General features: G+C 55.8%; 2 protein-coding genes across 17 annotated transcripts; one reads left to right on the top strand and one right to left on the bottom strand.

The window, feature by feature from the left end:
• Nucleotides 1-15,776, bottom strand: HEMK1 (HemK methyltransferase 1, mitochondrial release factors N(5)-glutamine). 10 transcript variants are annotated; one of them, XR_010132817.1, is made up of 12 exons: nt 15,356-15,738; nt 13,589-13,990; nt 13,120-13,211; nt 12,713-12,806; nt 7,730-7,864; nt 7,342-7,406; nt 7,040-7,089; nt 5,986-6,091; nt 4,974-5,069; nt 4,685-4,798; nt 586-4,533; nt 81-441 (listed from the first exon to the last, which is right to left on the bottom strand). XR_010132817.1 is itself a non-coding variant. In XM_019024354.4 (11 exons), the coding sequence occupies exons 2-11, from the start codon at nt 13,814-13,816 to the stop codon at nt 4,497-4,499; spliced, it is 1,017 nt and encodes a 338-aa protein (XP_018879899.1). In that variant the 5' UTR covers nt 13,817-13,990; nt 15,385-15,776; the 3' UTR covers nt 1-4,496. The 10 variants fall into 10 exon arrangements, 9 of the variants coding, with proteins under 9 accessions (XP_018879899.1, XP_055238478.1, XP_004034261.1 ...); XM_019024354.4 differs by having other exon boundaries at nt 1-4,533; nt 15,385-15,776; XM_055382503.2 differs by having other exon boundaries at nt 1-4,533; nt 15,658-15,774.
• C2H3orf18 (chromosome 2 C3orf18 homolog) lies at nt 13,894-26,879 on the top strand. Of its 7 annotated transcripts, XM_055382510.2 has the most exons (7): nt 17,139-17,445; nt 18,804-18,892; nt 19,037-19,432; nt 21,089-21,208; nt 23,160-23,185; nt 23,843-23,990; nt 25,168-26,879. In XM_055382510.2, exons 3-7 carry the CDS (start codon nt 19,199-19,201, stop codon nt 25,246-25,248), a joined length of 609 nt encoding a protein of 202 aa, XP_055238485.2. In that variant the 5' UTR covers nt 17,139-17,445; nt 18,804-18,892; nt 19,037-19,198; the 3' UTR covers nt 25,249-26,879. The 7 variants fall into 7 exon arrangements, with proteins under 7 accessions (XP_055238488.2, XP_055238486.2, XP_004034257.3 ...); XM_055382511.2 differs by lacking the exons at nt 17,139-17,445; nt 18,804-18,892 and adding an exon at nt 13,924-14,018; XM_004034210.5 differs by lacking the exon at nt 21,089-21,208 and having other exon boundaries at nt 17,124-17,445.
• Nucleotides 26,880-27,899: the final 1,020 nt, after the last annotated feature.

The raw sequence follows: 27,899 nt of genomic DNA, 5'->3' as shown, positions 1-27,899 counted from the left end.
TTTATCATGACTCTCAAAATTCTTCCAGCCTCTGCCCATTTCCACGTTGCAATTCCAAAGCCACTTCAATCAGTAGGCGTGTGTTACAGCAGCACTCTAATTTGGGCACCACAATCTATATTCGTTTCCCGTGGCTGCTGTAACAAATTATCACACATGTGTTTTCACACATGTGAAAACAACACAAATTTATGATCTTACTGTTCTGGAGGTCAGCAATCTGAAATCAGTTTCACAGGGCTTAAAATCAAGGTATTGGCAGGACTGCATTCTTCTTGAGGCCCCAGAGGAGAAGAGGCTGTCTTCATTCCTTGGCTCATGGCTCTTCCTCCAGCAATTGCATCACTCTGACCTCTGCTTCCATTGTTACATACATTTTCTTCCGTCACTCTGACACTCCTGCCTCCTTTACAGAGGCCCTTGTGATTATACTCAGTTTACCTGAAAAATCCAGGATACTCCTTCCATCTCAAGATCCTTAATCACATCTGCAAAGTCCATTTTGCTATGTGAAGGTAATATAGTCACATGTTAAGGTTTAGGTGATTAAGACACTGCCATTTTGGGGGTCACTGTTCAGCCTACCAGAGCAGGGGTAGAGTTGCTTTGACAGTCCCAAATCCAGTTCAGGGGGCTTGTCCAGGGCAGAAGGTCATGAGGAGGAGATCAGGTCGCTGTCCTAGCCAGGACTCTGGCTGGGGGCTGGCTGAAGCCAAGAGCTCCAGGAAACCTGGTGCCTGCTCCTACTGCCGCCAAGGACAGCCTGTTCTCCTGGTGTGGCTGTCGCGCAGGGATCAGGTGCACTTGAGTCTTCGAAGTGGCCATTGCTCAACTTGAATGGCTGCCTGGGTCGGGCAGAAGGCCAGGTCCTCATGGCTTCCCATCCCTAATGACCGGAATACATGGGCCGCCAGGTCAGATGTGGGCCACATGGGAAGTCCCAGCTCTATTCTAGAAAATGCATGTACCATCAGCTTACTGGTAGACATTTACTGAACTTGGGTATGCCAGATCCACAGGGGGCCCCAGAGATGAGGGGGATAAGAAGGTTTCTGAAGGCATGGTACAGAAGGTGCCAGCAGAGGTATGGGCTAGGGGAGGCAGGGAGAGCACAGAGCAGGCATCCTAAAGGAGGCAGCATTTGTGTTGGAGTTTGAAGAAGTGGATTGTTTGCACTGCCTGGGCAAAGGGAAGGTGTGTGTTCAGGGCACCGAGAGTACTGCACAAAGGCTGAAGCCCAGGGCAGTAGAGAAGAGAATCCACTAAGAAGGAGCCAATGAAGAAAAAAAAGAGAAAAGAATCGAAGGTGGATAGGGAAAGACATGCTGTCCCACAGAGGTTAAAGGGGTTCTCACCTCAAGCCAGCAGTTCTCAAACCTTGTCAGCAGTGGAGCCCTTTATTCTGATGGCAGCCTACTCAGAGCACTGATGGGGCCTTGGGAGGAGCCCCCAGGGCTTTTCCCACAGTTGTCCTCCCCCACCTCTTCAGAACTGGATTCCATAGGACACAAGAGAACACACTTAAGTCATGGGGAGCCAGCTAAGTGTTTCGGGCAGGGATTGGGAGCAGCCAATGGCCCAGGGTCCAGGTGGGGGTAAAGGAGCAAAAAAGAGTGTATTTCTTGCATTTAGGGGGTTCGGGGCATATTTCAATAAGGCAGCTGTATGAGACCCATGGAGAAACCCACTGACAACTGGGAAAAGCATCCAACTGTGAGACAAGGCCTCAGTTTCCCCAACTATCAGAAGAGGAGATAGAATTACTCTCCCAGAGTACATCAAACAGGGACTCCTACACTCCTGTCTATGCTCTGGGCTCTGGCTGAAGGAGGCTGCATGGGCAGTGGGCACATCTCTCAAGACCTCAGGGGCTTGCACAGCCTGGACTCCATCAGCTCCATGTCCTCCTCCCATTCTGCCTGCAAGTGCTCCTTGACATATGCTGGTGGTGGTGGGGAGGCAGTTGGAGTCTCTGGCTTTGGCCTCAGGAGCAAGGGAGGGGATAGGGCAGGTGGGCCTGGCTTTCCCTGAGCTGGAGCCACTGGCTGCCCTGGCCTGGGCCTCAAGGCACTGGGGCCATAGTGAGGAGAGGCTGAGGGGAGATGTGGGCTGCCAGACTACCAGCCTGCTGGCTCCATCTCTAGACAACAGTGAGGAGTCAAGAGCCCAAGACAAACTCCTGCCTTCCCTTCTTTCCAGACTGCCTTGTATCCCTGCCTGCCTTATGTTGGTCCCAAGCATCAGATGGACGCCTGAGGGCACTGGGTCCTTCCTCCCTTCCTCCGAGGAAGGCAAGGAAAAATGCCACAATGTGCCAAGCCAGGCACATTCCACGGGCTCCTCACATGCATCCTATAAAATAAAGCATTAAGTCCCATTTCTCAGCCTTAGAAGCCAAGGCTGAGTGAGGTGAAGTCATCTGCCCAAGGTCACATCCTGGTGAGGGGCAGATTCTGGGATTGAAATCCAGGCTGGTGTGGCTCCAACATCTGGGCTCAACGTCCAGGGCCCAATCAAGCCGGTGGCTGCAGGCTTGAGGCCCCGCCTGCCAGTCCTCTTGGCTTGGACCTTTTCCTCAGCAGAGTCAAGCTGCACATTTTTCTGGGCAGAAAGTTATGCCCGAGGCTGGCTCCTGCTTGTGGCCCCAGCTGCCCTGACAGTGTCACTCTCCAACACTGCACTTCCTTCTGGTGCAACATCCACAAGCTCGCCAAGGCCCTTCCTCAGGAATGGGCCTGAGGCCAGGAGGGAGAGACCATCGGGGAAGCCAGGACTGGCTGAGGTGTAGGGGGGGCGACAGACTGCTCCGAGGTCAGGGCAGCTGCCCTGAGATGCTGCTGAAGACAGCAAGAGCCAAAGGGCACAAGAAGAAAGACAGAAAGGGCAATACTGGTGAGGACCTTAGCAGGCAAAGGTCTGTGAGCATGGGGGACTAAGGAAGTGGGGAGCGTTGCCCTGGTTGTGCACCCCCTTCGCCCTCCCCACCCAGGTTCCTTCTGGAGCAGCCTCCTTAAAGGAAGCCAGGGGCAGCTCAGGGTCCATGCAGCTGGGGCTGGGCACGGGGCAGGACACTGGGGCACTGGGAGCTGCAGTGTGACCTCTACCAAATGTGTCCTCCAGCCATAGTGCAGGGCAACACTTAGGCTGGGTATGACTCCAGCAATATAGGCTCCCCAAAGGGAGGGATCTAACTTACTGTCTCCACTTGGCCACTGTCATGTGACCTCAGGCAGTCCATACCTTCTCTTGCTCTCCGTGCCTGGAGAATGGACATTCAGATGCCAGCATGCACATTCCACTTGACTAAGAGTAAAGAGGCTGCCAGTTGGCGTTGGCCTTGGACTCAGAAGAGCCAGCTTCTCATAGGGAAAAGAACTGCCCAAGGTCCCACTGCAGGACACAGCCCTGGAACTCAGCTCTCCCAGCTGTAGCAGAGGATGCTGCCTATTGGACCATACTGCCCATCAGACCATACTGCCAGGCCCTGGGAAGTGCCAGGGTGGCAGGGGGCAGTCTAGTGGAATGAGCCAGCCTGGTTTGCCATGTTCCTTAGGACCCACCCTGATGCAGGCTCACATCACCAGCACTCACCAACCTAGAGATTCCCTGTCGCTGTTGACAGGAAGGCTGGATCTGCAGGCCTCCTGGTGGCCATGAGTCTGCACAGACCAGAGCTGGGGTGGAGGCCACAACCCTGTGCCCAGTATCTCAGCCTCTCACTCTCCCCAGCCCCAAGCAGGGACACATGGGTTATTTGAAACCCCAGGGGGTCAACTCGGGAGGGATGTTTTAGCTAAAAGCTATGGGGATAAAAAGGAAACACCCCTCACTGGCTCAAGCCTTCAGTTAAATGAACGTGGATGTGCGACCCAGGAACTGTGCAGCAAGGACCTCCAGACCCTCCCCTCCAGAAAGCAGGCAGTCATCCTTGAGTCGAAACGTAGATGAGCTTCCTGTGCTCGAGCCAGGCTTGGCCAGGGAATTGTGTACGCATGCACCCAGGGCAGTGGAGGACTAATCAATCCCTGGGAGTGAGCTGCTCTATGCCAGGACCCATGGTATCCAAGGCCAGGAGTGAGGACTCACGTGCCTTCCTCCACACTGCACCCCCACACCACTACCAAGCAGGGGACTGACGGCCAGCCCTGCTGGGGCAGAAGGAAACCCTTGCTCCAGTGCTACCTGGGAGTAAGGGGGTCAGGGGACCTGCAAGTCATGGACAAAACATTAGGTCACCATTTGTTAGTCTCTCAATACTTTACTGGCCATATCCCCCGATACCCCCACAGCAATTTCACCAACACAGAGCAACTGCCCTCAGCCACTCTGATGTGATGGAGCCAATCCAGGTGTCCTAGAAATATCCTAGAAATGCAGAGCATGGGGAAATCACAGAACCTTGGGAAATGCCATAAGAACCTGGGCTCTGGAAAGTGCCATCCACCTCCCTCTGGTCAGGCTGGCGGCACTGACAAGGCATCCACAGGGCAGCCATGCTATGGCCCAGATCTCCGGATATGCAGGAACCGGGGCCTGAGGAGACAGGGACAGGGGCTGGTTACCGCCTGGGCCTCAGGGAATGAACAGGGAGTGGGAACAGCACACTCTCCTGACAGCCAGGGCTGAGGATGGCCCCAGTGGAAAGACCAGCATGCTACAGGGCTAAAGGGGGCTAGGATCTTACCTCCCACAGAAGTCCCTGCGCACAGCCACAAGATTAAGGTACAGGTCAGGCCGGCTCTGAAGCCAGCTGCTGACAAGCTCCGGGTGCCTTGGGTCCACTTCTAAGAAGATACTACTACATGGGGGAGAAATGGGTGGGCTCAGCAGGACAGGTCTGGCGCCTGCCCTTCTGGGCTGCTTGGGCTGGCGAGGTGAGGGTCCTGTGCTCACCTCTGCCAAGGCCTGCCCAGTACACATTAGGAGCAGAGGAGCCTGTGGGGACAGACCTAGGAGACCCATCCCATTCATACCCAGAGTCTTTCAGGAGCCGGGGTGCCAGGGCCAGAATGTGGGTAATGATGTCCATGCCCTCCTCCCCACCATCCAGGGCCGCGGGGTCTTCATAGCTGAAAGGCAAAGCAGTGGGAGGTGACAGCCTGAGAAAGGGGTATCTGAAATGCATGGAGGGCATGGGCAGGGCCTCCATGAATGGGGCCCTGTGGAACTTACACTCTGGGCTGAAAGGCAAATCTGAGGACCCAGAGAAGGAGGGCCCCAAATGGGTGGCAGCTCCTCTTCTCTTCCTCCCATGGGCAGCACCCTACCAGGCAGCGCCAGGCATGCTTGCTGAATCCCACTGGCTGATGGCCTCTCTTGATGCACTGACTCATGTCAGGGCATGAGTGTCTCCCCACAAGGCTGCTCCTCTTCTTGGTCTGGGATCTGGGGCTAGCCCTGACCACTCCTGAGAGCCCAGAAAGGGAGAGCCAACACCCCAACCCCATCCAACGTGACGGCTGCCCCATCCAGGACTCCTGGGCTGCCCCTGGTTCTCAGCCCCTGTGTAAGAGCAGGATGTCCTGGCACAAAGCTAGCCTGGGGCCAGCTTTTAGTCCCGGCTTTCCCACTGAGCCCCCATGCGACCACAGACAAGACACCTTCCCTCTCTGGGCCTCAGTATTCTATAAAATGATGCGCCCATCTACTGAGCACCCCGTATGAGCCCTCCACTGTGTTTGATGCTTTCAAGTCGTCACTGAGTCCTCCCATGGCCCTGCAGAGCACTACCTCTCTTTTTCTAGAGGCCGGAAACAGGCCCAGAGAGGTTCGGTGGCTGTCCAGTAGTTTTAGTAGGAAGTAAGGAAGTAGGAAGGTAGAAGCTGAATCTAGGTAGGACTGTGGGCTCTCGAGTGCGTCAACTTAACACCACTGCCCATTTCAGGACCAACTCCCCTGTCCCTCCAGATGGTGTGGTCCTCGAGGGCAGACTAATCCCATTAGGCCTTTTCAGGCCTGGCCTCCCTGGTCCACCCTGCTTAGCACCTGCGGATCTCAGGGGCCAGCTGCTCCACGTCCTGGTGGAAGATGTAGGGAGGGTTGCTGACAATCAGGTCCACGGAGCCCCAGGGCAGGTGTGTCCAGCTCCTTTCTGTCGTCAAAGAAGAGGACACACAGTAGGGACTAACCCATTGGGAAGTAAAGGATGGTAGATCCACCTGCCACCATGTCCCTCTCACCATGCCACACCTTGGGCCTGCCTCTGGATCTGATAAGCCAGACCTGCAAATTAGTGCCCAGGGTCCCCAGCTGGCAGCCTGGTGGGGAATGTGCATGCTTTAACATGGCAGCCCTTCATTTCAAGGCATAGAGTGTCCTTGCCAAAAATCCTCCTTATTATGCAAGACTCTGTTCAAGTGCCACTTCCAGGGCGTCCTCCCTGATTGCCTAGGCAGAAAAGAGCCTTTCTCTTCTGTAGCTCCACTAGCCTTATAGCCAACATGGACTGAGAGTACATGGAGGGTAGGCCTGGCCTCATCAGCCAATTCCTGATGGCTCTGACTACTGGTTTCACCATGTGCCAGATGCTACACCAAGTATATCACATTCCATGGAGGGGGCACTGAGGCTCAAGGGTCCCACGGGTAAGGCAATGGAGCCAGAACTGGAGTTGGAGGCCTGGAGACACTGTAAAGGCTATGGCTGAGCTGTGCAGTGCCTGGACCACTTCTTCCCCTGCCAGGCAGGGGGAAAGGGGCACTCAAGTATTTTGGTCCTGAAGGCATTATTTTAAGCTTTTGCTTATCTGTTGCCAACAAGCAAGCCCTTAACTCATTGGTTATGAGGAATTCGGAAGTTCTCTGTGGCTGGTCCCTTATGGGTCAGGTCAGCCTAGGAGGCAAAAGCAACTTGTCTGTCCTCAGCCAAGGCTTCGTTTGAGCTGCCACAAATGTGCACACACACACGTGTATGTGTGTGTGTTGTGTGTGGCTGTGTGGCTGTTGGGGGAGCTCTCCCTCCATCTCCACGGAGTGCCTCATCCACCCTGCAGCACCTGCATCTAGTCTCCCTATCTCAAGGAACATGCCGGGGAGGGTACCTGAGGTCATGTCGAGGTGGATGATCCAAATCCTGTCCTGCAACAGAAGCCTACACAGACAGGGAGAAAGGGGTGGGCACGGGGGCAGACCCCTACCCTTCACTACAAGAATGAGGTCTTGTAGTCAACCCTTCTTGGACTGGCAAGATACTCACTGCCCACTACCCGTTCAGAACCCCGTGGGACCCATGTCAGGCTACCCCACTGCTTCCTCCTTCTTGGGAGTAGAAATCAGACATTGGTGAGTTTGAAACCTGAAAAGGAGTCAAGATTAGGCCCCAAAGTGCAACTCCCCCACCTACCTCTGAGCATTCTCATGGGTCAGAGAGATAGCAGCTTCCCCCTTATCCACAGCAATGACTCGGCTCTGTCCCAAGAACAAACAGAGGATATGTGGAAGGCAATGCTGAGAGATGCTGGGAGATACTGGGCCTGGGGGACCCTCCTCCAACCCCCCACCAGAAGAGAAGGGAAATACCCAACAGCCTTTTCTTCTTGGCCAAAGTCTAGCCAGATAGATGTGGTAGGCGTTAAGAGTCTATGAACCACAGTGGGCTAGGGGCAGCCCTGTCCTCCCTCATCTAGCTGCTTCCCCTCAAGCGCTCCTAGCAGAGGGATGTGGGGGAAGCACTAATGGGAGGGACAATGAGTGTCAGTCACAGTCTATCCAGAGTGGGTGGAGGGGCTCACCTGGGGGAGCTGGCTCAGCAGGCTGAGGGAGATGGCTCCTGATCCGCAGCCCACCTCCAGAATGAGGGGGCTGCCTGGGGATCCCACAGCATGGGACCTCTGGGCCACCTCTTCCAGCACCCACTCAACCAGTTCCTGTGAAGCAGAGGGATCTGGATCAGAGTTGGTGCCAACGTGGCTCCTGGGGGTCTTGGTACAGAGGCCTAAGCAGTTACTCTTGTGAACGTAGGAAGGGGAGGTAGCCAAAGCCAGACTGACCTTCATGTCAGCTGGGGCATGGCCAAGTCACCCTGCCCCTCCAGGCCTCAGCTTCCCCATCTGTACACCTGAGCCCAGTTGAGGATAGCCCACCTCGTGGGGATGTGGTGGGGATTAAATGCACTAATCCACACCTGTTTCATGTTAAATGTTCAATCAACCCCAGCTAAGCCCTTTACAGACATCCTCCCATTCTGTGCTTACAGAAATGCTAAGAACTGGCTGGGCACGGTGGCTCATGCCTGTAATCCCAACACTTTGTGAGGCTGAGGTGGACAGATCACTTGAGTTTGGAGTTTGAGACCAGCCTGGCCAACATGATGAAACCCCGTCTCTGCTAAAGGTGTGAAAATTTGCCAGGCATGGGCATGGTGGTGGATGTCTCTAGTCCCAGCTACTCAGAAGGCTGAGGTGAGAGGGAGAATTGCTTGAGCCCGGGAGGTAGAGGTTGCAGTGGATCAGGACCGTGCCACTGCACTCCAGCCTGGGAGACAGAGCAACACTCCATCTCAAAAAAAAAAAAGCTAAGAACCACATCTGATAGTTCCTGGCCACTCCCTCTGGCCTGACCCTGCTCCCAGAGTTTTTCCTGTATTAATCTGTTAAATCCTCACAAGTGTCCCATGAGGAAACTGAGGCCTGGGGTCAAGGCCCCACCTGAGCCTGGCCTGTGGTTCATGGTGGCCAAGAATCAGGAGCTGGTGTGTCCCCAGCCTCCTCACAGATCTGGGCTTGAGAGGCCCCCAGGGAGGCTCCTAGGCCAAAGGGACAGGGAATTCCCTCCTTTGGAGGAGATGGGCCATGGGGGGACATGGTCCTGACTAAGGACCTGAGGGCTGTGGCATACACAGGCATAGGTCAACAGGCATGGGTGCACAGGGAGGTGCCTGACTGCACTGTACCTTCCCTGGCAGCAGGAGGACATTTTCAGACACTGTCACTTTGGAAACAAGAGGGTTTCAAGCCTTGCCTACCCAGCCACTGCCTGCAAGGACTATGCCTGTAAACCAACATAGGGTAGGGGTAAAGGGTGGAAGGCTCCTGCCATCCAATGGCCAAAATTTTTCTAACCAGCAGTGGAGTGGGACACCTGAGTAGCCAGGCATGAGACAAGGAAAGGGCAGTGTAGCCCCTTCTCAAAGGCATCCCTTTGGATGTGGGCAGAGAAGCCCCCCAGAGGGTCAGGACTCCTGGGACCCCAGGTCTCAGGAAAGACTGGCTCAGGGAGCTGGGGATGGTGGGCAGCAAGTGGGTGCTTCCCTGATCTGAAAAAAGGACCACCTATTCCAGAAAGCCTTCCTCAAGCCTGGGCCAGGTTCTACCACGGCTTTCTCCACCCTGAGCCTAAGGTCTAGCCTAAGGATGGGGTGGGCCTCTCCCACCAGACGCCATAATAGGAAGACCTGAGGTCTGACTGATCGCAGTGTGTCCCACACTGGCAGGGCTTGGCCCACAGACAAACCTCTTGGCTACTTTCTTTTTTTTTTCTTTTTTTTTCTTTTTTTTTTTGAGACAGAGTTTTGCTCTTGTTGCCCAGGCTGGAGTACAATGGCGCAATCTTGGCTCACCGCAACCTCCGCCTCCCAAGTTCAAGCGATTCACCTGTCTCAGCCTTCCCAAGTAGCTGGGATTACAGGCATGCACCATTGTGCCTGGCTAATTTTGTATTTTTAGTAGAGACAGGGTTTCTCCATGTTGGTCAGGCTGGTCTCGAACTCCCGACCTCAGGTGATCTACCCACCTCAGCCTCCCAAAGTGCTGGGATTACAGGTGTAAGCCACAGCGCCTGGCCCTCTTGGCTACTTTCTAAGTGATGGGCAAGCTCTCTGTGGCACCACCCTCTGAGTCTCACACCCCCAGGTCTCCCCCACACCCCAATGCCATCAGCCAGGCCCAATGGAGCAGAGGGCTCCAGATCACTCACACCCATTTTCCACATAAGTTCCCCAGTGATGGGTTCCAAAAAGCATCTCACCCTTCCAGACCCCCAACCCCAGCAACAATGTTCACCCACCCTGAGGGTGGCAAGTCCAAAGCAGGCAGAACTTGGCCAGCAGGTCCAACCCTCCCTGTTCCAAGCCTCTTCTGCACCTAACAAATGATTGCCTGTGGGTGAGGGTGCCCAGCTCCAGCAGGAGAGAGTGTGTATTCACTAGCTCTCACCAGCCCTGTGCCAGGCACTATTGGAGACCACTAAGGTACTTGTGGTAAGCTGAGCCTGCAAGGTTGGGCCAGGTACAGAGTGAGCAGTATAGGGCTGTGGCTGAGAGCCTGTGGTCTCAGTGGTGAGGCCACAAGCTGAGAGGTTGGCAGGGTGACCAGGAGTTGTCAGGTGTGTAAGCCTCTCTTGGTTTCCTGGTCATAGACAGACCTAGTCTGGCTGGAGAATGACCCCTCAGCCAGCCACACTGGCCAGCCACCTCACAGAGATACTCAAAGACCTCAAAGACACACACCACGTATGTGGATGGCCACCTTGGGGAGGGTAAGAAGCTAAGAAACTGAGCCCCTGCCACCACTAGTGGCCTCTTGTTTGTCATAACACTCCAGAGCACAGGAAACTCATCTTGGTTGTAGAGCCACCTGGGGCAGGGGTAGACAACAGCCCAGGGAGTCCAGAAACTTTCTCTTCTCCGCCTAGTGAAGAGCCTCCCTCAGCCTAATGCTGGTGGCTCTTTTGGCAAGACTAAAAGCCATGCTGGTCACAGGCTCAGGGCACCCCCTCCAGGTGAATACGGTAAGAATCCAAGAACAGGGTGGGGCACAGACGCATGCGGGAAGGAGGTGAGGGGCAGGCAGTTGTTGGCTCTGCCTAGAACTGCTGCCCCAACATGGACTCCATACCCCATCAAGAGGTTGGCCCAAGGCCTGGGCAGAACCTGAGTGCCCATGAGTACCCTCTATTAGGATGGCATCCCTGGTGGGGCAGACCCAGGGAGGTGGCATTGCCTCCTTCAAGCCAATCACAGACAAAACACTGAGCCTCCCACAACCTGTACAGCCTCACAGCAGGCTGGGTGAGAATGGTTCACAACCCCAGCCCTGAGTTTCCTACTGTATTCACTGCCAGGCCAGGGGCTGAACCACCTTCTCACCCTTAGGGAAAATGCAACTCACTGGGTCACATGCCTCCTGCAAGTTTGCACTTCAGACTCCCCCTTCATCAGAAACCATCCCCTGCACCCATTCTCACTACTCCCTGCCACAGGCCACGTCCTCTTGAGTTCTTGGTAAGGCATCCCCCGATGTGGCTTTACATTGGGGTGAACCTGGTGAGTTCTCAGAAATGTCTGCACAGCAAGATGAGCACCTGGCCTCCCAATCGCAGCATCTCCCCTCACCCCACCCTTTGCAGTAGAGCTGCTCTCTTGGCCCAGACCCATCCAAGAATCAGGGGGCCACATGGGAGCCAAAGTCCACACTTGATACTCAGAACCCTGGCACATATGGCTGGTGCCAGGTCAGCTCTGAAGGAACTCAAAGGTCACCATGCCCTGACCCTGGGAAGCCGGAGACAGCAAATGATCTCTTCGCCAGAGATCACGTGTTTTCAGGAGCCACATGTAAGCCTCCCAAAGTCTGCAGGTGGCAGGCCACACCCTGCTCTGGGTCTCCATACTGTGTCCTAGGTCATGCCAATCCCAGATGGGGCAGCCCCATGTGAGGGATGGGGCTCTGGCCTGGGAGTCAGGAAGTCCACGTGCTGCCCCCATGCTCCCTTCCTTGACAGCCCTGTGACTTCAGCAAGGCCTCAGATTCCCTACTGTCCCTGCCCTGACACTGGGCAGTGAAGCAAGGACCTGGCCTCCCAACCACATGATATGGAGGGGAGAGGGGTCAGAGAGTTTCTTGGTTAGGGGACAGAAGCTGGGAAAGTGAAAGAACGGTTTGGGGCCCCCTGGCCACAGCAGGGGAATGGGAACTAACCTTTCCCAGAAATCTTTGTGTGCCTAGGTCTTTCTAGAAACACTCCTTCTCAGAACCTGGCACCCTCTGGCTTGCCCACCAGCTCTCACCCAGCTCTACTCCCTGGTCTGCGCCCTCTGGCTCCCAGCTCTGTCATCTACAAGGTCAGAGGGGAGTCCAAGAAGGGCCATAGAAAGCGTCTCTTCCAGGACCAGGGTGCCTTACCAAGGGATAACTCACTTGCGCAACACATCCCTAGTCCTAGTAATTTGAGGGATAACACAGGTGATTACCAGACCAGTCAGTAGACCTAAGAGGGCCACCAGATTCTCTGGGCTGGAGGCCTAACCCTCTCATCATCTGGGCCCAGAGATGGCAGGAGGGCAGTGACCTGCCCGAGGTTGCACAGCTGATACCAGGTCTCCAGGTGTCCAGCTGGAGCCCTCTCCACTTCCTCCATGCCTCCTGAGAAGCTGCTGGAGGACATTTGTTCCCTGTGGGTTGGGTGAGCCATGGGACGGCTCCCAGAGAAATGGCAGAACAGGCTAAGTACTTGGGCAGCACTATTTGAGGCACTCTGGGCCATTGCCAGACCTAGAGGCTGGGGTGATAGCTTGGAACATAACAGTCAAGGGGACCAACAGGAATCCTCTGTCCTCTGGGCTCTGCCAACACAGTCAGAGAGGAGATACATGTCTAGAAAGGCACTGTCCCTGAAGTCATGGGGCCCCAGTGCCCCCTGGAGGAAGCCTGGGGTAAGACTGGTGCCCTGAACTCCACCATCATCCTGATCCTGCCTTGCCCTGGTGGCATACCTACCTCTGTTTCTGGCCGAGGAATAAACACTGGGGGCACCATCCTTAGGCTGAGCCCCTGGAAGTCCCACTCTCCAAGGATGTACTGCACCGGCATCCTGCAGAGGGGGCAGCTGGGTGGTCATCAGTGACAGAGCTAGGACCAACAGGACCATGCCTGGGTTGAGATACCACTTGTGGCCAAAGGTATCAGGCAAGATCATGTCTCCAGGGCCTTGGGACTCCTGAGGCAAAACCTTCCCTCCCTCCCTTCTTCCTATTCAGTACCCCGGCCCCACTCTTGCCATTCCTGCACCCCAACACCTCCCTAGTCCTTGGACATTCTCCTCCTCCCTGAACTTGGTGGGGATGGGGGAGGCTGGACTGCTGCTCCCCAAACACATCCTTCAGGTCTGATCCATGGGTGCTCACCTCTGCAACCGACGGCTACTCAGCTCCTGGATACACTGTAGTTGCTGAGAGGTCAAGGGCTGGGTCCAAAGTGCCGGCCTCAGGCTCTGAAACTGTCCCCACAGAGAATGTAAGTGGCTGGCTCACTGGGCCCAAGGCCCCCAACCCAGGTGTCTTATGTGGATAATGCCTGCCCAGCACTGGTCTGGAGGCCCAACCCTCTCATCATCTGGGCCCAGAGGGGGAAGCATCCTGCCTAAGGTTACACGGCTAACACCAGGCTTCCAGGTGTCTATCCCAGAACACTTAGGCAGAGATATATTCATTCATCCAACAAACTGTTACAGTGTGTGCCAGGCGCTAAGACGTTCCTTCAGAAAAATCCCATCAGTCTCAGCTAAGCACTCTTAGTGAACAGAAAACCTGGATATCCCTTCCCCAAGTCCTCCCTCCTCCCTCTTCCTGTCCTCTTGACAACACTAAACTTAACTGTTTTGGCTCCAAGGACATGAGCCACGATGTACTCACTGGATTCCCGGGCCTCAGGGATACCCCTCTTCTCAAAGACCCCAGTCCAGTGGCTGACCAGTTCTATGGCACTGGATAACCCAGCCAGAGGTGGTTGGGGTTGCCATGAGCTGAAGGCCCAGCCCCAGGTACTTCCCCTCCTCCCTGGGCCAGACAGGAGGGCCCACAGCATTCGGCCCCAAAGCTCCATGTCTCAGGGAAAGGTTCTCCAGAGTGCTTCCAGGTTCCCAAGTCTGCTTTATGATGTCAGCTGCTGAGGTGAGTGCTGAGAGTGGCCCCTGGACCCAGCTGGGTGGAGATGGAGAGGTCACAAGCTCTGGTGCCCCAAAATGGCTCTGGTCCTCAGATATGGTTGGTTGCCACCCTGGGAGTGAGAGGAACCAGGAAAGCAGGTGAGCCTTGTATGACACCCCCCCTTCTACCAATACATTGCCTGAGAATAGTTGTGCTCTTGCTCTGACACCCCCTTGACTCCATTTAGAGCCTTACCCACCTATTTGATCATTCTTGTCTTGGCCACTTACGTTTTCTTCACATTTTTAGCTGGAGTGGGCTGAGCCCATAGCTCAGTCTCTGCTAATAAATGGGTTGGTGGTAGGTTAGGGCACATATGTGGGGACAGGACAGATCTGTGTCTAACCTAGTGTGTGTGATCTTCAGCAAGTCATTATTTCTGATTTTCACTTTCTTAATCCATAAGATGGGGGAAAATCACACCAAACCCATGGCAAGCAATGCATTAGTCTATGAATATCCAAGGCCTGGGAGGCAGCTCAACACACAGCAGGGACCAGATGTTACATGATCTTAACTGATGTTACAAGGGGCAGATGATTGCCTTTAATTGGGAGCTTTGAATCTGACATTGTGTGTGTACTGTCATGGATTTACATGCTGAAAATTTCCTCCTAATTTAACCTATAATCCAGGACATCAGCGTAAACCACCAACTAAAAAATTTACAGTTGTATATTTAAAGAGGTCACAAGCAAGTTTAACTGAAGGTTTAAAATCAGCGGTCCCCTTTGCTTCCAGATAAAAGTCCAAACTAGCGTTTATTGAGCACCTGCTAAGTGCCACATCTTCAGATACAAGTAGGGTCAGAGAAGGGAAGCGACTTGCCCAACGTCACTCAGGTAGAAACTGTCCCAGGCAAGCTGGGCATGGTGGCTCACGCCTGTAATCCCAGCATTTTGGGAGGCCAAGGTGGGCGGATCACGAGGTCAGGAGTTCGAGACCAGCCTGGCCAGCATGGTGAAACCCTGTCTCTACTAAAAATACAAAAAATTGGCCGGGCACAGTGACGCGCACCTGTAGTCCCAGCTACTTGGGAGGCTGAGGCAGGAGAACTGCTTGAACCCAGTTCAAGCAGGCGGAGGTTGCAGCGAGCCGCGGTCATGCCACTGCACTCCAGCCTGGGTGCCAGAGAGAGACTCCGTCTCAAAAAAAAGAAAAAAAGAAAAAAAAGACTGTCCCAGGCAAGACACGAACCCGAGTCCAACAGACTCCAGAAGCGGCTCTGTGCACCAGTGCGCCGTCCCAGGAGCCAAGGCCCGAAGTCAGAAGTGTAAACTCCCTCACAGCTACGCACCGCATTGTTAACGACCCAGATGAGGTCCCCTCTCTCCAACCCTGTTTCCCCATCTGCATTATGGAGAATGGTACCGGCCAGGTCTCCAGGCGGTTGCAGTCGAAACACCCCGTTCCGATCCCCACCTCCCATGCATACCTGCCTGAAAGGCTGCCCCACCCACCCACCAGCCGGAGAAGCTGCCCCGAACTGGACGCCCGGACGTGCGTGGCCCGTCGCGCGCTCCCTCGGACGCCCCGCTTCCGGGGTCGGCGCGTTTAAGAAAAGACTCGGGCGGACGCCGTAGCCCAGCTTCAGTGTTCCTATCGCTGGTGGGTTCCTCCCAGGAGACCCCTGCGGATGGGTGGGGAGGCTGTGAATTCCACTCCCTCTACGCCCGCAGGCCTGCATGCAGGAAAGTGCGGGGATGTGTGTGGGGTTGACCCCTGGGGGGCCCGGACCTGCCGGTCTTCCTTAAAATCACAGCAGGGATTTGGCTCCAGCCCAAGGGGATTGCTCCGAGCTGGCGTTTAGGAATCAGGCCGGGAGGTGTGTGGGCGGAGCCCAGTAGCCTGCCGGAAAGGGGGCGTGTCACCAGAGGGCCCGGGTGTTCCGGCGGGGACCAGATGTCCGGGGGCGTGGTCTATCTTAGCCTGGGGGCCGGATGGAGCTGTGCATGGGCGGGTTCCAGTGTTGAAGGCTGGTCCAACTTTGGGGTCCAGTCCCAGTGTCGTGACCCTACCGAGGTCAGTGGCCCGAGCCCACCAGGGGGCCGGCCGACTGGCGGCCAGACCCCAGGGGCCGCTCTTTTACCGATTCGAATCTTGACTCTATTGGCAACTCCTCCAGGTGTTGGGACCTCTGGACCTCAGTTGCGCCTTCTATAAAATACTCGGCAGCGTCTCGCAAAGTGTGTCTTGTCAACATCCCCCCACCAGAAAGTACTGTTAACTAGAACACTGTTAACTACTTTTTTTTTTTTTTTTTTGAGACGGAGTTTTGCTCTTGTTGCGCAGGCTGAAGTACAATGGCGCGATCTCTGCTCACTGCAACCTCGGCCTCCGGGTTCAAGCCATTCTCCTGCCTCAGCCTCCCAAGTATCTGGGATTACAGGCGTGAGCCAACACGACCGGCTAATTCTGTATTTTTAATAGAGACGGGGTTTCACCATGTTGGTCAGGCTGGTCTCGAACTCCTGACTTCAGGTGATCCATCGCCTCGGCCTCTCAAAGTGCTGGGATTACAGGAGTGAGCCACCACGCCCGGCCTTAAACTGCTATTAAACATGCTGTTTCCCTGCCTCCTTCCCAGACCGGGAGACACGGGCGTTTGCGTTTGTACCAGGCTACCCGGTGACTCCCATAAACTCCTTTGAAAACCGGCGGATCAGGAGTATCTGATGGCTCCTTCCCTGAGCTGATCATGCCGTGGATGGAAGCTATTGTGAGGGTATATGTAGACTTGCCTGGGTCGGGGTGCCCAATAATAAATCCACCCCACTCTCAACTTCTCTAGACGAAGATTCCCCATCTTCGTCTAGAACCCTCACACCAGAGGACCCGTCTGAGTAGAAAGCCAAGGTTCAGGAAGGGAAAAGCAGTTTCTTCAAGGTCACAAAGTCAGCCAGAGTTCAGTGCAGGCCCAAGGACTCCCAGTCCAGTGCTCTCCCCAAGTCTCCTCTGTACATCCATCCGCGTTTTGGGGGCTTGAGTCTGTCCTGGCACGGGTAGCTGGCAGGGGTCCCGAGTTCTGGCCCGGAAGGGCCTGGCCACCCACTGTCCTCCGCCCAACTTCGGCGCAGGCCACGCGGTGAGGGTAGTCTTTAAAAACTGCGACCAGGTTCTAGGCTCCCTTTGGGGGTGGAGCCAGACCCGAGCGACAAGCGAACGGTCCAATTCTGGGCGGGCTCTAGGCCCGACAGCCAATCGGAGGCCGGGGGCGCGGAGCGTGCAGGGAGGCAAGGCGCTGTAGCTTCGGGGATCCCCCGAGGCTGCTCGGCCCGGCCCCACCTCCGCCGTGGGTCCCGGCCCTACCCACCCTAGCTCAGGCCGGCAGAGCCAGCGCTCGCGGATGCGGCTGGTGCGCAGTAGCGGGCCTGGCCAGCGGCTCGGGGCTTGCAGGGAGGGCGGATCTCGGGTCGGACCCGCAGCCCCCGACGCCGGGCTTGGGGGTTCCCCCCGCCCCGGCCTCCTGCCAGTCACTACCACCCCTAGCCTCTCCAGCTGAGCTCGGCGCCGGGAGAGGATTAAGTAAGTGCTGAGGTCACTGCTCCTGTGCAAGAAGGGAGGCATCACAGGGTCGCGGAGGCGGGCATGGGAATTGGGGCAGGGAGGACTGAGAGACCTGGTGGAGAACGGCATGCGGGTTCTCGAAGGTCGCGGTGCCGACCCCTTTTACCCCGGTTTCCTTCCCTTCCCCTTTGGACCCTGAGGCAGGCCTGGAAAGTGGTCAGTAGGGCCCCTTCTCTCCTTTGGGAGGCGATGTAAACAGAGCCCCAGGGCACGAGTTAAGGGTTTGGCCCAAGGTCACGCCCGGGATCAGTTGCAAAGCCAAGAAAAGAACCCGGGACTTACTATGTGCCCAGCCTAGCTGGAGGGAGAAGGCAAAGAGGGATGAGCCTTTCTACCACATAACCCTCTGCCAGCGTTGCCCCTTCTTCAGGGACCATCAGAGGTGTGTACACACCTCACACACGCCCATGCATCTGCACAGGGAGGCAACCCCACTAATGCCCATGAACCAGCACAGGGGGATGTATGCACCCACGAGCTAGGTATCCCTCCTTTCCCTAGGCCGCCCCATCTGCAGCTTGGCTGGCACCTCTTCCCACCCCACCTTAACCAGGGCCCTCTGCACTGGGCAAATCTCTCACCCTGTGCTTCCAGGGGAGGAGGGTAAAGGAAGAGAAGGCACCCAAACTGGGAGCTCCATTCCTGCCTCGCCTTTCTCCTTGACCCTAGCAGCCCCTCTATTGTTGGTGGGTGGGGAGAGCAGTCCAATGTCCCCGAGAGCCTGCGGAGAAGCCCCGCCAGAGAACCAGAGCCTCTCTCTCCTTCCTGTCTTCTGGTCTTTCCACATCAGCCTCCACCCACACTCCAAGCATAGTCTGGACCATACAGTGGACTGGGTCCAGGGGCTCCCTTGGCTCCCCTTTGTGACTGGGTTGGCCATGAGGAGAAAATCTAACATGTAGTGGATGCTTACTGTGGATGGGGGTTGTGCTGAGCTAAGTCTTTCTTCGAGACCTGTTTGTTCTGCCATTTCTGTAACCCCATGACCCTGTGGGGATGTTCTCAATATCCCCACCTTAGACTCAGGAAAACGGAGACACAGAGAGGTGGAGTGACTTTCTAGGGATCACTAGTTAAGCGGCTGAGCTAGGTTTCAAAGACAGGCCTGTCTGACTCTTGGGCAAGTGTTTCCCTCCAGGAAAGGAAAAAGCTGTGGTATTTTTTTCCCCAAGCAGGATGAGGGATGTGGGAGGCAGGGAATGAGGAGGTGGATATGGGGAGGTGGGGGATATGGGGACGCAGGTTGGGGGGAGTTTTTGATTAGGGGAGGGAGACTTTTTCTTTCAAACGTCCCTGCTGCCTTTCATATCTTACAGGTTTGATCACTATGATCATCTCACCCACAGACAGAGGATGCAGGGCTTCATTTTTGTTCCTAAAAACAGGGGCACCGTAGATACGTAAAGTATGTGTCCTAATGTCTCCTGAACTTACCCTCATCCTTGCCCTCAAACCTTTACCTCCCCAGTGCTTTCAGAACCTAGAGAGACTTCATCTCACTACTGAGCCCCTGTCCTTAGCCTCATGTTTCTTATTCTTTCCTTTCTAGCACCCAGGAAGGCAGGGGGCTCCCTTTATCCAAGGAGGTGGCTGTGCAGGTGGCCACCACAGGTGGCAGGAACCACAGGCTGGGGCACTCCGGAGTCAGGAGTGAGTGGGCAGGTTGACTGGCATCAGGCAGCCTCTCAGCCAGGGCCCTCTCCGCGTCAGCATGAACTCCAGGACCACATCTGCTAGGGGCTGGTTCAGCAGCCGCCCACCCACCTCTGAGTCTGACCTGGAACCTGCCACAGATGGGCCAGCCTCCGAGACCACTACCCTCAGCCCAGAGGCCACCACCTTTAATGACACCAGAATCCCTGATGCAGCTGGTGGCACGGCCGGCGTGGGTACCATGCTTCTGTCCTTTGGGATCATCACGGTGATAGGCCTGGCTGTGGCCATGGTGAGAGCTGGGGTAGGCTGGGGGAGGATAATTAGTGTTTAGATTTATAGAGAACCTAATCAATCAGAAGACAATCTGGTTGTTGTTATTGTTGTTTTTGAGACAGAGTCTTGCTCTGTCATGCAGGCTGGAGTGCAATGGCTCGATCTCAGCTCACTGCAACCTCCACCTCCAGGGCTTAATCGAGTCTCCTGCCTCAGCCTCCCAAGTAGCTGGGATTACAGGCGTGAGCTGCCACGCCCGGCTAATTTTTGTATTTTTAGTAGAGATGGGGTTTTGCTATGTTAGCCAGGCTGGTCTTGAACTCCTGGCCTCAAGTGATCTGCCCCCATTGGCCTCCCAAAGTGCTGGGATTACAGGCATGAGCCTCTGTGCCCGGCCAACAATCTATTAATGAGAGTGCGGTCCTCCTCTCCTGCAGAGATTTGTCCACTGGGGCCCAGAGACCAGAGAGGCTATGCTTCCAATTGGAAACAACAGAAAAGGTTCTTGGGAATACATGGTGTCTTGAGCTGGGTCATGAAGGCCACATAGTAGTCAAGGAGTTCCAAGTGGAGGGTCCTGATGGGCAAAAGTTTGGAGGCAGACAGAAGGTTCTGTGAGCAGCCAGCAGGACAGTTAGGGCAGTGGATGTGGGGTTGCAATAGAAGAAAAGGCTTAAAGGTGGTTGATGTGGACCGTGGGCTGCAGAGTCTGGGTAAGATGATCTGTGCATGGGAGGCTGTTGGCAGTGAACATTCATTTATTCACTTGGCAATTATTTACTGAGTACCTGCCCTGGACCAGGCCTTTGGAACCCAATAGAGGCTGGGAAGACAAGGTCCTGCCCTGTGGTTCTTACAGGGAGTGGGAAACAGATAAAAAACAAGGGTTCCAAGGGAAGCCTGCAGGGACTGACTTGGGGACTCAAGCAGGAAAGCAGGAGTGCTTTCCAGGCTAGGTGGTTAGGGACAGCTGAGAAGCAAAATTAGAGCTGAGACCTCAAAGTGGAAGCCTGGCCTCCGTGTCATGAGAAGGGGTGGAGGTGGCAGCCATCAGGAAGGAAGGGGGCTGGGGAGAGGGCTGCAGGTATCCTTCAGTAGTGAGTGTGATGCCTCTTGATCTGGTGTCAGTCCCTAAGGATATGGGCTGTCCCCCTAAGATGATACATGGACACTCAGAATGTCACTGAGGGACCACTGGAGATGGTGCAGGCTGAGACTAGGGAGGATGGGGTGCCCCTGAGGTTCCCCAGTATGCCTGGCAATGGTAGGATTCTGCCCACTGCTCCTCGCAGGCTCTGATGGCTGGTCTTGGGCTTAGGAGCATGTTGCTCTGACAAGTAGGGCCGTGGATGGCCCATCATGGCCTGGTTGGAGCTACTGTTAAACCAGGGTTGCCATATGGGCCCCGCAGGCTCCAGATTGCTGCCAGGGAGCAACTGCCAGCCAGCAAGCAGGCCCAGGGTGCAGCACAGGCAGAATGAGGCCAGGGCCTGAGAGGTCTCCTGGGTGGAGGTGAGGCAGGATGCCAGTGTTTTCCCTTGGCACCCATGCAGTAGGTAAGCAGATGGAGGCACCCTTAAGGGCAGAATGGGGCCTAGAAACTGCCCTCGTTACTTTCAGTGAAAGGTTTTGTCCTTGGAACTTGAGAACGCTCTCTTACTCTTTGTTCTAGAGGAACATTCAGAAGGCCTGGGTGGATGCCCCTCTTGCCAAAATCAGAGGTAGGAAGCTCGTAGGACAAAGGCAGCGGAGGACAGAAGATAGCTCCTGGGGACCGGAGACAGGCCCAGAGGTGCTCAATGAGTGCTGCTTCCTCTCCCCGATGCCAGCCTCAAGCAGGGCTGTGGGTACAAGGTGGAGCAAATCTGCACCAGGCTTTCTGCCTTACGCAGGAAGGAAAAGTGCTTGGTACAGGCAGACCAGGATCAGTGGTGGGGGAGGTTCCTGGAGGAGGCGGGGCTGCACCTGCTGGACAGTGAGGGGTGGGAAGATTTGGAAAGGAAGGTTTGGGGGTGGCTGTTAGCTGAGGAAGAGGGGAAAAGGCATGGAAATTGGGTAAAGGTTCTGGCCTTTTCTGTAGATCCTTCTGAATCCCAGGGTCTCAGGGGAGGGAGGAGGGCTTGGGGCAAGGGCTGAGAGGTGGGGACCACAGGGGCTGGGGCTGGGGCTGGATCCACTTGCTCAGGGTGGCAGGGGCTGGGCCAGAAGACCCCAGAGTTCCTGTCACAGCCTACCCACAGGAGAGCAAGGGAGCACCCCTACATGCAACCCTGGACAGGAGGGGAGAGTGAGGATTGATACCCTAGTTTCTTTTCAGGTTTTGGGGGTCCTGCAGGAGGAGCTCTGGGCCAGGCTGGAAATCAAACCAGATTCAAGCTGTGAATGGGGCACAAAGAATGTGGGAGGATTTGGGGTAAACCACAGGGCTGTGCTTTCCCCGAGGCAGAGGTAGTCATGCTCCTGGTAGTCAGAAACTGCCAGTTTAGGGAAGAGCAGGATGATGGCAGAAGTCCCTGGATTCCCCGCCCAAGGTGGTCCCCCAAGTCTTACCCATTTCCTCCCTCTCCTCAGCGCATTGTACAGGGTTTCTTACTCTGGCCTAGAGGTCCTAGATGTTTTCTCAGGCTGCCTAGGCCCTCATCTTCAAGGTTGTACAATGGGGGACCGGACCTAGGGGCCTTCTTAGGTTCCTCTTGCATCAGAGTTTTTGGGAGTTGACCTGGGCTGATGCCTAGGGGCTCCAGTCACCCACCCCTACCTTAGTCCACTGGGGGCCGTCAGCCTCCCGTAGGAACTCCGGAGACCACCAGCTCAGGGCCTTGCCTAGAGCCACTGCTCTACACGTTACAGAGTCTGGCCACTGCCTGTCCCTGGTTCTTTTTACATGTTATAGAGACGGGGTGTCAGTATGTTGCCCAGGCTGGACTTGAACTCCTGGGCTCAAGAGATCCTCCTGCCTCAGCCTCTTGAGTAACTGGGACTACAGGCATGTGCTACCTTACTGGGTCCCTTTACTTTTTGCCTGCATGTGGCTTTGGGCCTGGGAAGAGTTGAGGGGACGGAACGTGCTGAAGTTTTCCCTTTCTTCTTCAGCCCTGGGGAGCCACAGGCAGGTGCTGAGTGGCTGGAGCTATAGTTAGTATTGGCAGCCCAGCCAATAGGTGGGGCCCACCAGTCCCCAGGCCGGGCCTAACTGTGTGGGCTCCCAGGCTGGAGGGAGCCTCTGAGTCCCCAAACTCAGTCTGGGCACTGTCTGCAGCTAACAATGTCAAAAGGAGGCATGGGGCCAGTGTGGTGGCTCACGCCTGTAATCCCAGCACTTTGGGAGGCCGAGGCGGGTGGATCACAAGGTCAGGAGTTCAAGACCAGCCTGGCCAACATGGTAAAACCCCATCTCTACTAAAAATACAAAAATTAGCCGGGTGTGGTGGTACACACCTGTAATCCTAGCTACTCGGGAGGCTTAGGCAGGAGAATCACTTGAACCTTGGAGGTGGAGGTTGCAGTGAGCCGAGATTGTGCCACTGCACTCACTCCAGCCTGGGTGACAGAGCAAGACTCTGTCTCAAAAAAAAAAAAAAAAGAGGAGGCATGAAGGTGAAGGGGGAGTGGTGTATGTGTCATTAGGATGGGGACCCACGGGTCTCTTGTTCATCAGCCTCAGCATGTCCCCATCCAGAAGGGCTGCTGGGTTCCTCAGGGCCTCCTCTCCTTGCCATTTGATGCTGCTCCTTCTCTTGCAGGTTTTGTACATCAGGAAGAAGAAGAGGTAATTCCCCACCCAAACCCAAATCCCACCCAGAACTTGAGGCCATGGGTAGTGCTGGGCTGGGCTCCGTAGGAAGTGGGTGAAAAGCTGATCAGGGAGTCAAGGCCTGTCCTGCCGATTCATGGTTGGGGGTGACCACTTTCCTTTGGGGAGGGTTGAGGGCCCCCCTTGCACAAGGATCTCACATACAGGGCAGGCAGGTGTGAGGATTCTAGATAACTGGGTATAACCCTGGGACTGGGGATGGCAGGGAGGGGGAAGGCTGGGATTACTCCCACCCAACTGCCCAGCCACCCTTGCCCTGCTGCTCTGAGCTGACTGCTACTAGCTCCCCAGTCCCACCTGAGACTCAGACGCTGTGGATTACAGCAAGGCCCTAGCCTAGGTGATCTCTGTGGGGCCCATGGATGACAGCTACTTGGCATATGGCCTTACCCTGGAGTGGGTAACTGCTGCCTCCCTGGCTACCCATTTAAGGGGCTGAGCTGGTACTATAGGTGCAAAAATGTATGTCATTTGTTCCCATTTCAAGGGAAATCCTAAGGCCCTAAGCATGGTTGTGTGCTGTGGCTCAGCTAGTCGGGAGGCAGGGCCTGGAGGGCTGCTAGGAGGGGAAGGGCCTGCCCTGTCCCCAGCAGCCTTTGCCCCCATCCCCAGGCTGGAGAAGCTACGCCACCAGCTCATGCCCATGTACAACTTCGACCCCACGGAGGAACAAGATGAGTTGGAGCAGGAGCTGCTGGAGCATGGGCGGGACGCCGCCTCTGTACAGGCTGCTACTTCTGTGCAGGCCATGCAGGGCAAGGTGGGCACTGACCAGGCTCCCCACCCCGCCTGCAGCATCCTCTGTCCTCCACCCTCACCCTCCCTCCTTTCTCATGCGTCTTTCTAGCACGTGCCTTGTGGTCAGATGGCAGGTATTGGGTATACGGCTTTTTCCAGATTTGTTCAGAAAGTGGTCATATTGCTCTGGGGCCACCCACAAACTCAGCGCAAGGCCAGGCCGAGGCAGTCCTGGGATACAGCCTGGCTCTGCCCCATAGCCTGCTGATCTTGGGAGCCCCACTGGCATCTCTGAGCCTCAGTGTTCTCTTCCACAATTGAAAATCCTAATTCTTGCCCCATGTGCCCCCACGTACTGGTTAGGAAAGTAGGAAAGGACTAATGGGAGAGATTGTTGGCGGCTAGGACCCCAGGTTCCTCTGCTTCCTGAGGGTCCGTGGTCCTGAGTGGGTTGTGGATGGGGTCAAACTCTTGGGTAGCGGTACCTCTGAGTAGGCTGGTGGATTCCCAGTGGCTGACAGACCCAGGCATGTGAAGATCCCAGCCAAACTTGCCTCCTGTGTCCAAAGGGATGGGTACCTGTGTGGCCATCCTGTTGTAGCCACTGGGCTGCCTGACCACTTGCCACCGTTTCCCCAAATCCCCAAGGGCCAGAGCACCATGAGCAGGCCTGGCCTGCCCCTGACTTATCCAGCCTCTTTGCGTCTTCTTGGGCTCAGAAAGAATCCAGGCTGGAAGTCTGAAGACCCTTTGGTTTTGCCACCAGCTCTGCATCACCTGGGTCAAGATATATTGCCCCCTTGGGATATTCAGGAACTCGCACTGAGAACCTTGGTCCACCCAGCCGCTGGGACTTCTGGCCACTTGATACTTGTTTCCCATGTTCCTCTTTGTACCAGCCCCTGTGCTAGGGCCTGGGGGTACAGAGTCCAGCCCTCTGATCCCCCACTGGGAAAAGGCAGTGCATGCATAATTAAATCAACACAGTAAGTGCCTCTAAGGTGACAGGGCAAGCTGGGGAGGAGTCATCTGAGCCAAGTCGTATTTGTAGGCTGAGCTTGCAGGGAGGGCATTCCAGGCAGAAGCCATTGCTAGTGCCAAGCATAAGCAGGCACCAGGAAGTGAGGGTGGAGGTGACCAGGCCAGTGAGTGCATGGCCTTGCCCATGGTCTCTGATGCCCCTGCCTGTCTTCCTGCAGACTACTCTGCCCTCCCAGGGCCCACTGCAGAGGCCCAGCCGGCTGGTGTTTACCGATGTGGCCAATGCCATCCATGCGTGAGTGGCCTGGGACAAGCCTGGACTTCTGATAGAGACTCATCACGGTGCCCACAGAGCTCCCCACTCCCTGATTGTCAAGACCTACTCTGAAGATCTTCCCTGCCAAGACACAAGAGGGCTGAGCCAGGCCCTAGCTGTTCTCCAGACCCACCTGCTGACTCTAGACTCTAAGAGAGGGCCCTAGCCAGGCTGGACTTCTGACCACTGACTTCTCCTGACCTGAGGGCCCTGGCACAGAGGGCATCCCTCATGCTGAGAAGGTCAAGAGCCTCTGCTGGCTTCCTCATCCCCTGTCCAGATCCCTCACATCACGGTCTGCCCCGCTAATGTGGAGAAAATGAGGGAGATACGGAGTGGGAGGGATTGGGGGAGGAAAGGGGAGGTTTCCCTCTGTTAGGGAGAGACCTGTTTTTTGGAATCTGGAGCCTCCTCTGGGGTGGGGAGAGGAAATCACCCAAGTTATAGGGACAGGGTAGGGCAGCATCTGTTATGGGCCCTGAGAAGCCCAGAGATGGAGCTGAAACTGTCCAGTATGCAAGGATGCCAGGAGAAGGGCAATTCACACCCAGGGTCCATCCATACTACGGAGGGTCCAGGAGGTCTCCCAGCCACCCATCCTTGGCAACCAGATGTTACTGGGGCCAAGCTAGGATGGGAGCTGAGGGGGAAGGAAGTAGGGGAATGGAAGTGGAAGGATGCAGCCCCCCCCAGACCTGCCGAGAGGCCTCATGCATGTGCATGAGTGTGCCCATGGGCAGACATGTGCCTGTCCCAGCACAGCGGGCAGGATGAGATTGTCCACACTGGCCCCACCCTCCAAGTCGACCTCTACGCCATGGTATGTAGTGGAGCATCAGGGTAGGCTGTTTTGCCTTCGATCTTCAGGGACTGCAGGGAAGAGGGAAGCACGCGCAGCACGGTTCCTCTCTCCACTGCATTGTTTCACTGGGCTCACCTGCTTCTGAAAACGGCTCCCTGTCTTGGGCTCTACTGAGGATCTGGGGTTGGGAGAGGCTGTTGGTCTGAGGGCAGTAATCACAGGCTGCAGGCTAGAGGGGGCAGTTATGACTGCCTGAAAGCGGGTGAGGGATTGCACCTCAGAAAAACATCTAAAAAACTTAGTCTATGTTTGAATTCCCCATCTCCATCCCATCTATGGGAAGAGCCGTTCAGTGTTTAGAGAGTGGGGAGATGGGTCCCTGCACTTGGCCTCTCCATAAGCCTTGGAGGGTCAGGGCTGATACCAGGGGTCCTGGCAAGCCATTGGGCAGAGACAGATCCCAAGAGCGGGGCATTTTTTTACGCTGGGCATACATATGCACACAAGCATGCACAGAGGCATGTCCCGTGCCCAGCCTCTCCACCGTCACTGTCCGCTGCTGGCTGGAGGGGATGCAGGGGTAGTGTATGCAGACCTTCCACTGGGCAAATGCCATGTGTCAGGAGGGAAGGGCCTAGGAAGCCCCCATGGGGAAGGTTCTGGATTTATTCCCTCCTCTAAATGCTATAAATACGTTAGCACTTGAGTCGACTGGAGGCTGCCAGGAATTCAGGATGCATACAGCTGTAATTTAACCCAGAGCAGCTCCACGTGAGAGCATTAAAGATGTAATGAAGATGTTTACATGGAAAGCGTATGAGCCTGTGACGCTTGGGGTGTGGAACCCTAGGAGGGGCAGGATGGGTGAGGGGCTGTGGGGGGCCTGGGGATAGTTGCTTGGATCACAGCTATGAGGTGGCAGCCCAGGTTTCTCTTGAGCCGTCTGAGGAAATGCCTCTGGCCCTGACTTCGAGGTTGCCCTGGGGCTTCATTTCCCAACTGTGGATTGGGGTCCCAAGGCCTGTCACCCCCTAGGGTGGAAAGGTCAACTGGACATGACCTTGTGAGACCGGGGGAGGAAGGGGGCTTGAGCCCCAAGGGCCCCGGCGGGGGTATGGCACCTTGGGACCCATAGGAGCTGGGTCTGAAACACGAAAGGAAGCAAAATAGTGTGGCTTTTTCTGGAGCACAAGGGTGCAGGGGAAGGGTGGGGGGTGGGAAGCCATTAGGGTCATTTGTGTGGAACCCACCTGCAGGGTTCAGAAGGGTTTGGGGGAGAATGACACTAGGGTGACCAGCCATCCTGGTTTTCCCAGGACTATTCCAGTTTTAGCCCTGAAAGTCCCACAAACCAGGACTCTAAGTGACATCCAGGCTCTCCCCAGAGAGCTGAGCCTTCAGGCCAGCGTCATGGAAATAAGGGGCAGGCGAGCCCCCACTCCCCCAGTTCCACGATGGAGGGCTGAGCTAGAGGAAGGGGCTGGGGGACAGGGCCTTAGGTGAGGGGAGGGCCACGTGCCCATGAGCCAACCACACTGGGGTCACAGCTCAGCCTGTCAGTGATGGCCTTGATCTTTGGAAGAGGTCTCCTTCCCTCAGCAGATTGGCAGGATCTGGAGGGGCATGGAGTGAGAGGAAAGGCGGTGGTGGGCTGTGTCCTCCCACCCTGTTGGGTGGGCCTTCGGCCCAGGGATGTGGGAGCTGCAGAAGATCCAGCGTCTGGGGGATCCTGAAGAAAAGGGTCCTGTGGAGTAAGGCTGGCTCCCAGGAACCAGGACCTGGATGGGGGCTCCAGGAGAACCCCAGTGCCCATCCACTCCTGCTGCCTGCCC

The sequence above is a fragment of the Gorilla gorilla genome, chromosome 2 (genome assembly GCF_029281585.2).
Source record: "Gorilla gorilla gorilla isolate KB3781 chromosome 2, NHGRI_mGorGor1-v2.1_pri, whole genome shotgun sequence".
Classification (NCBI taxonomy): Eukaryota; Metazoa; Chordata; class Mammalia; order Primates; family Hominidae; genus Gorilla; species Gorilla gorilla.
Note: the sequence above shows the minus strand (reverse complement) of the source record. Positions and strands in the feature narration are given on the sequence as shown.

Bases quoted from the DNA above. Each gene is read 5' to 3' on its own strand.
- HEMK1 (XM_019024354.4), bottom strand. From the start codon at position 13,816: ATGGAGCTTTGGGGCCGAATGCTGTGGGCCCTCCTGTCTGGCCCAGGG. The intron at 7,090-7,341 runs GTAGGTGGGGGA...CTGTCTGTGTAG, and splicing joins ACCCATGAGAATGCTCAGAG to GCTTCTGTTGCAGGACAGGA. The intron at 5,070-5,985 runs GTGCTAAGCAGG...TTTGCCTTTCAG, and splicing joins CTGGCCCCTGAGATCCGCAG to CTATGAAGACCCCGCGGCCC.
- C2H3orf18 (XM_055382511.2), top strand. From the start codon at position 19,199: ATGAACTCCAGGACCACATCTGCTAGGGGCTGGTTCAGCAGCCGCCCA. The intron at 21,209-23,159 runs GTGCTCAATGAG...CTTCTCTTGCAG, and splicing joins GACCGGAGACAGGCCCAGAG to GTTTTGTACATCAGGAAGAA. The intron at 23,186-23,842 runs GTAATTCCCCAC...CCCCATCCCCAG, and splicing joins TACATCAGGAAGAAGAAGAG to GCTGGAGAAGCTACGCCACC.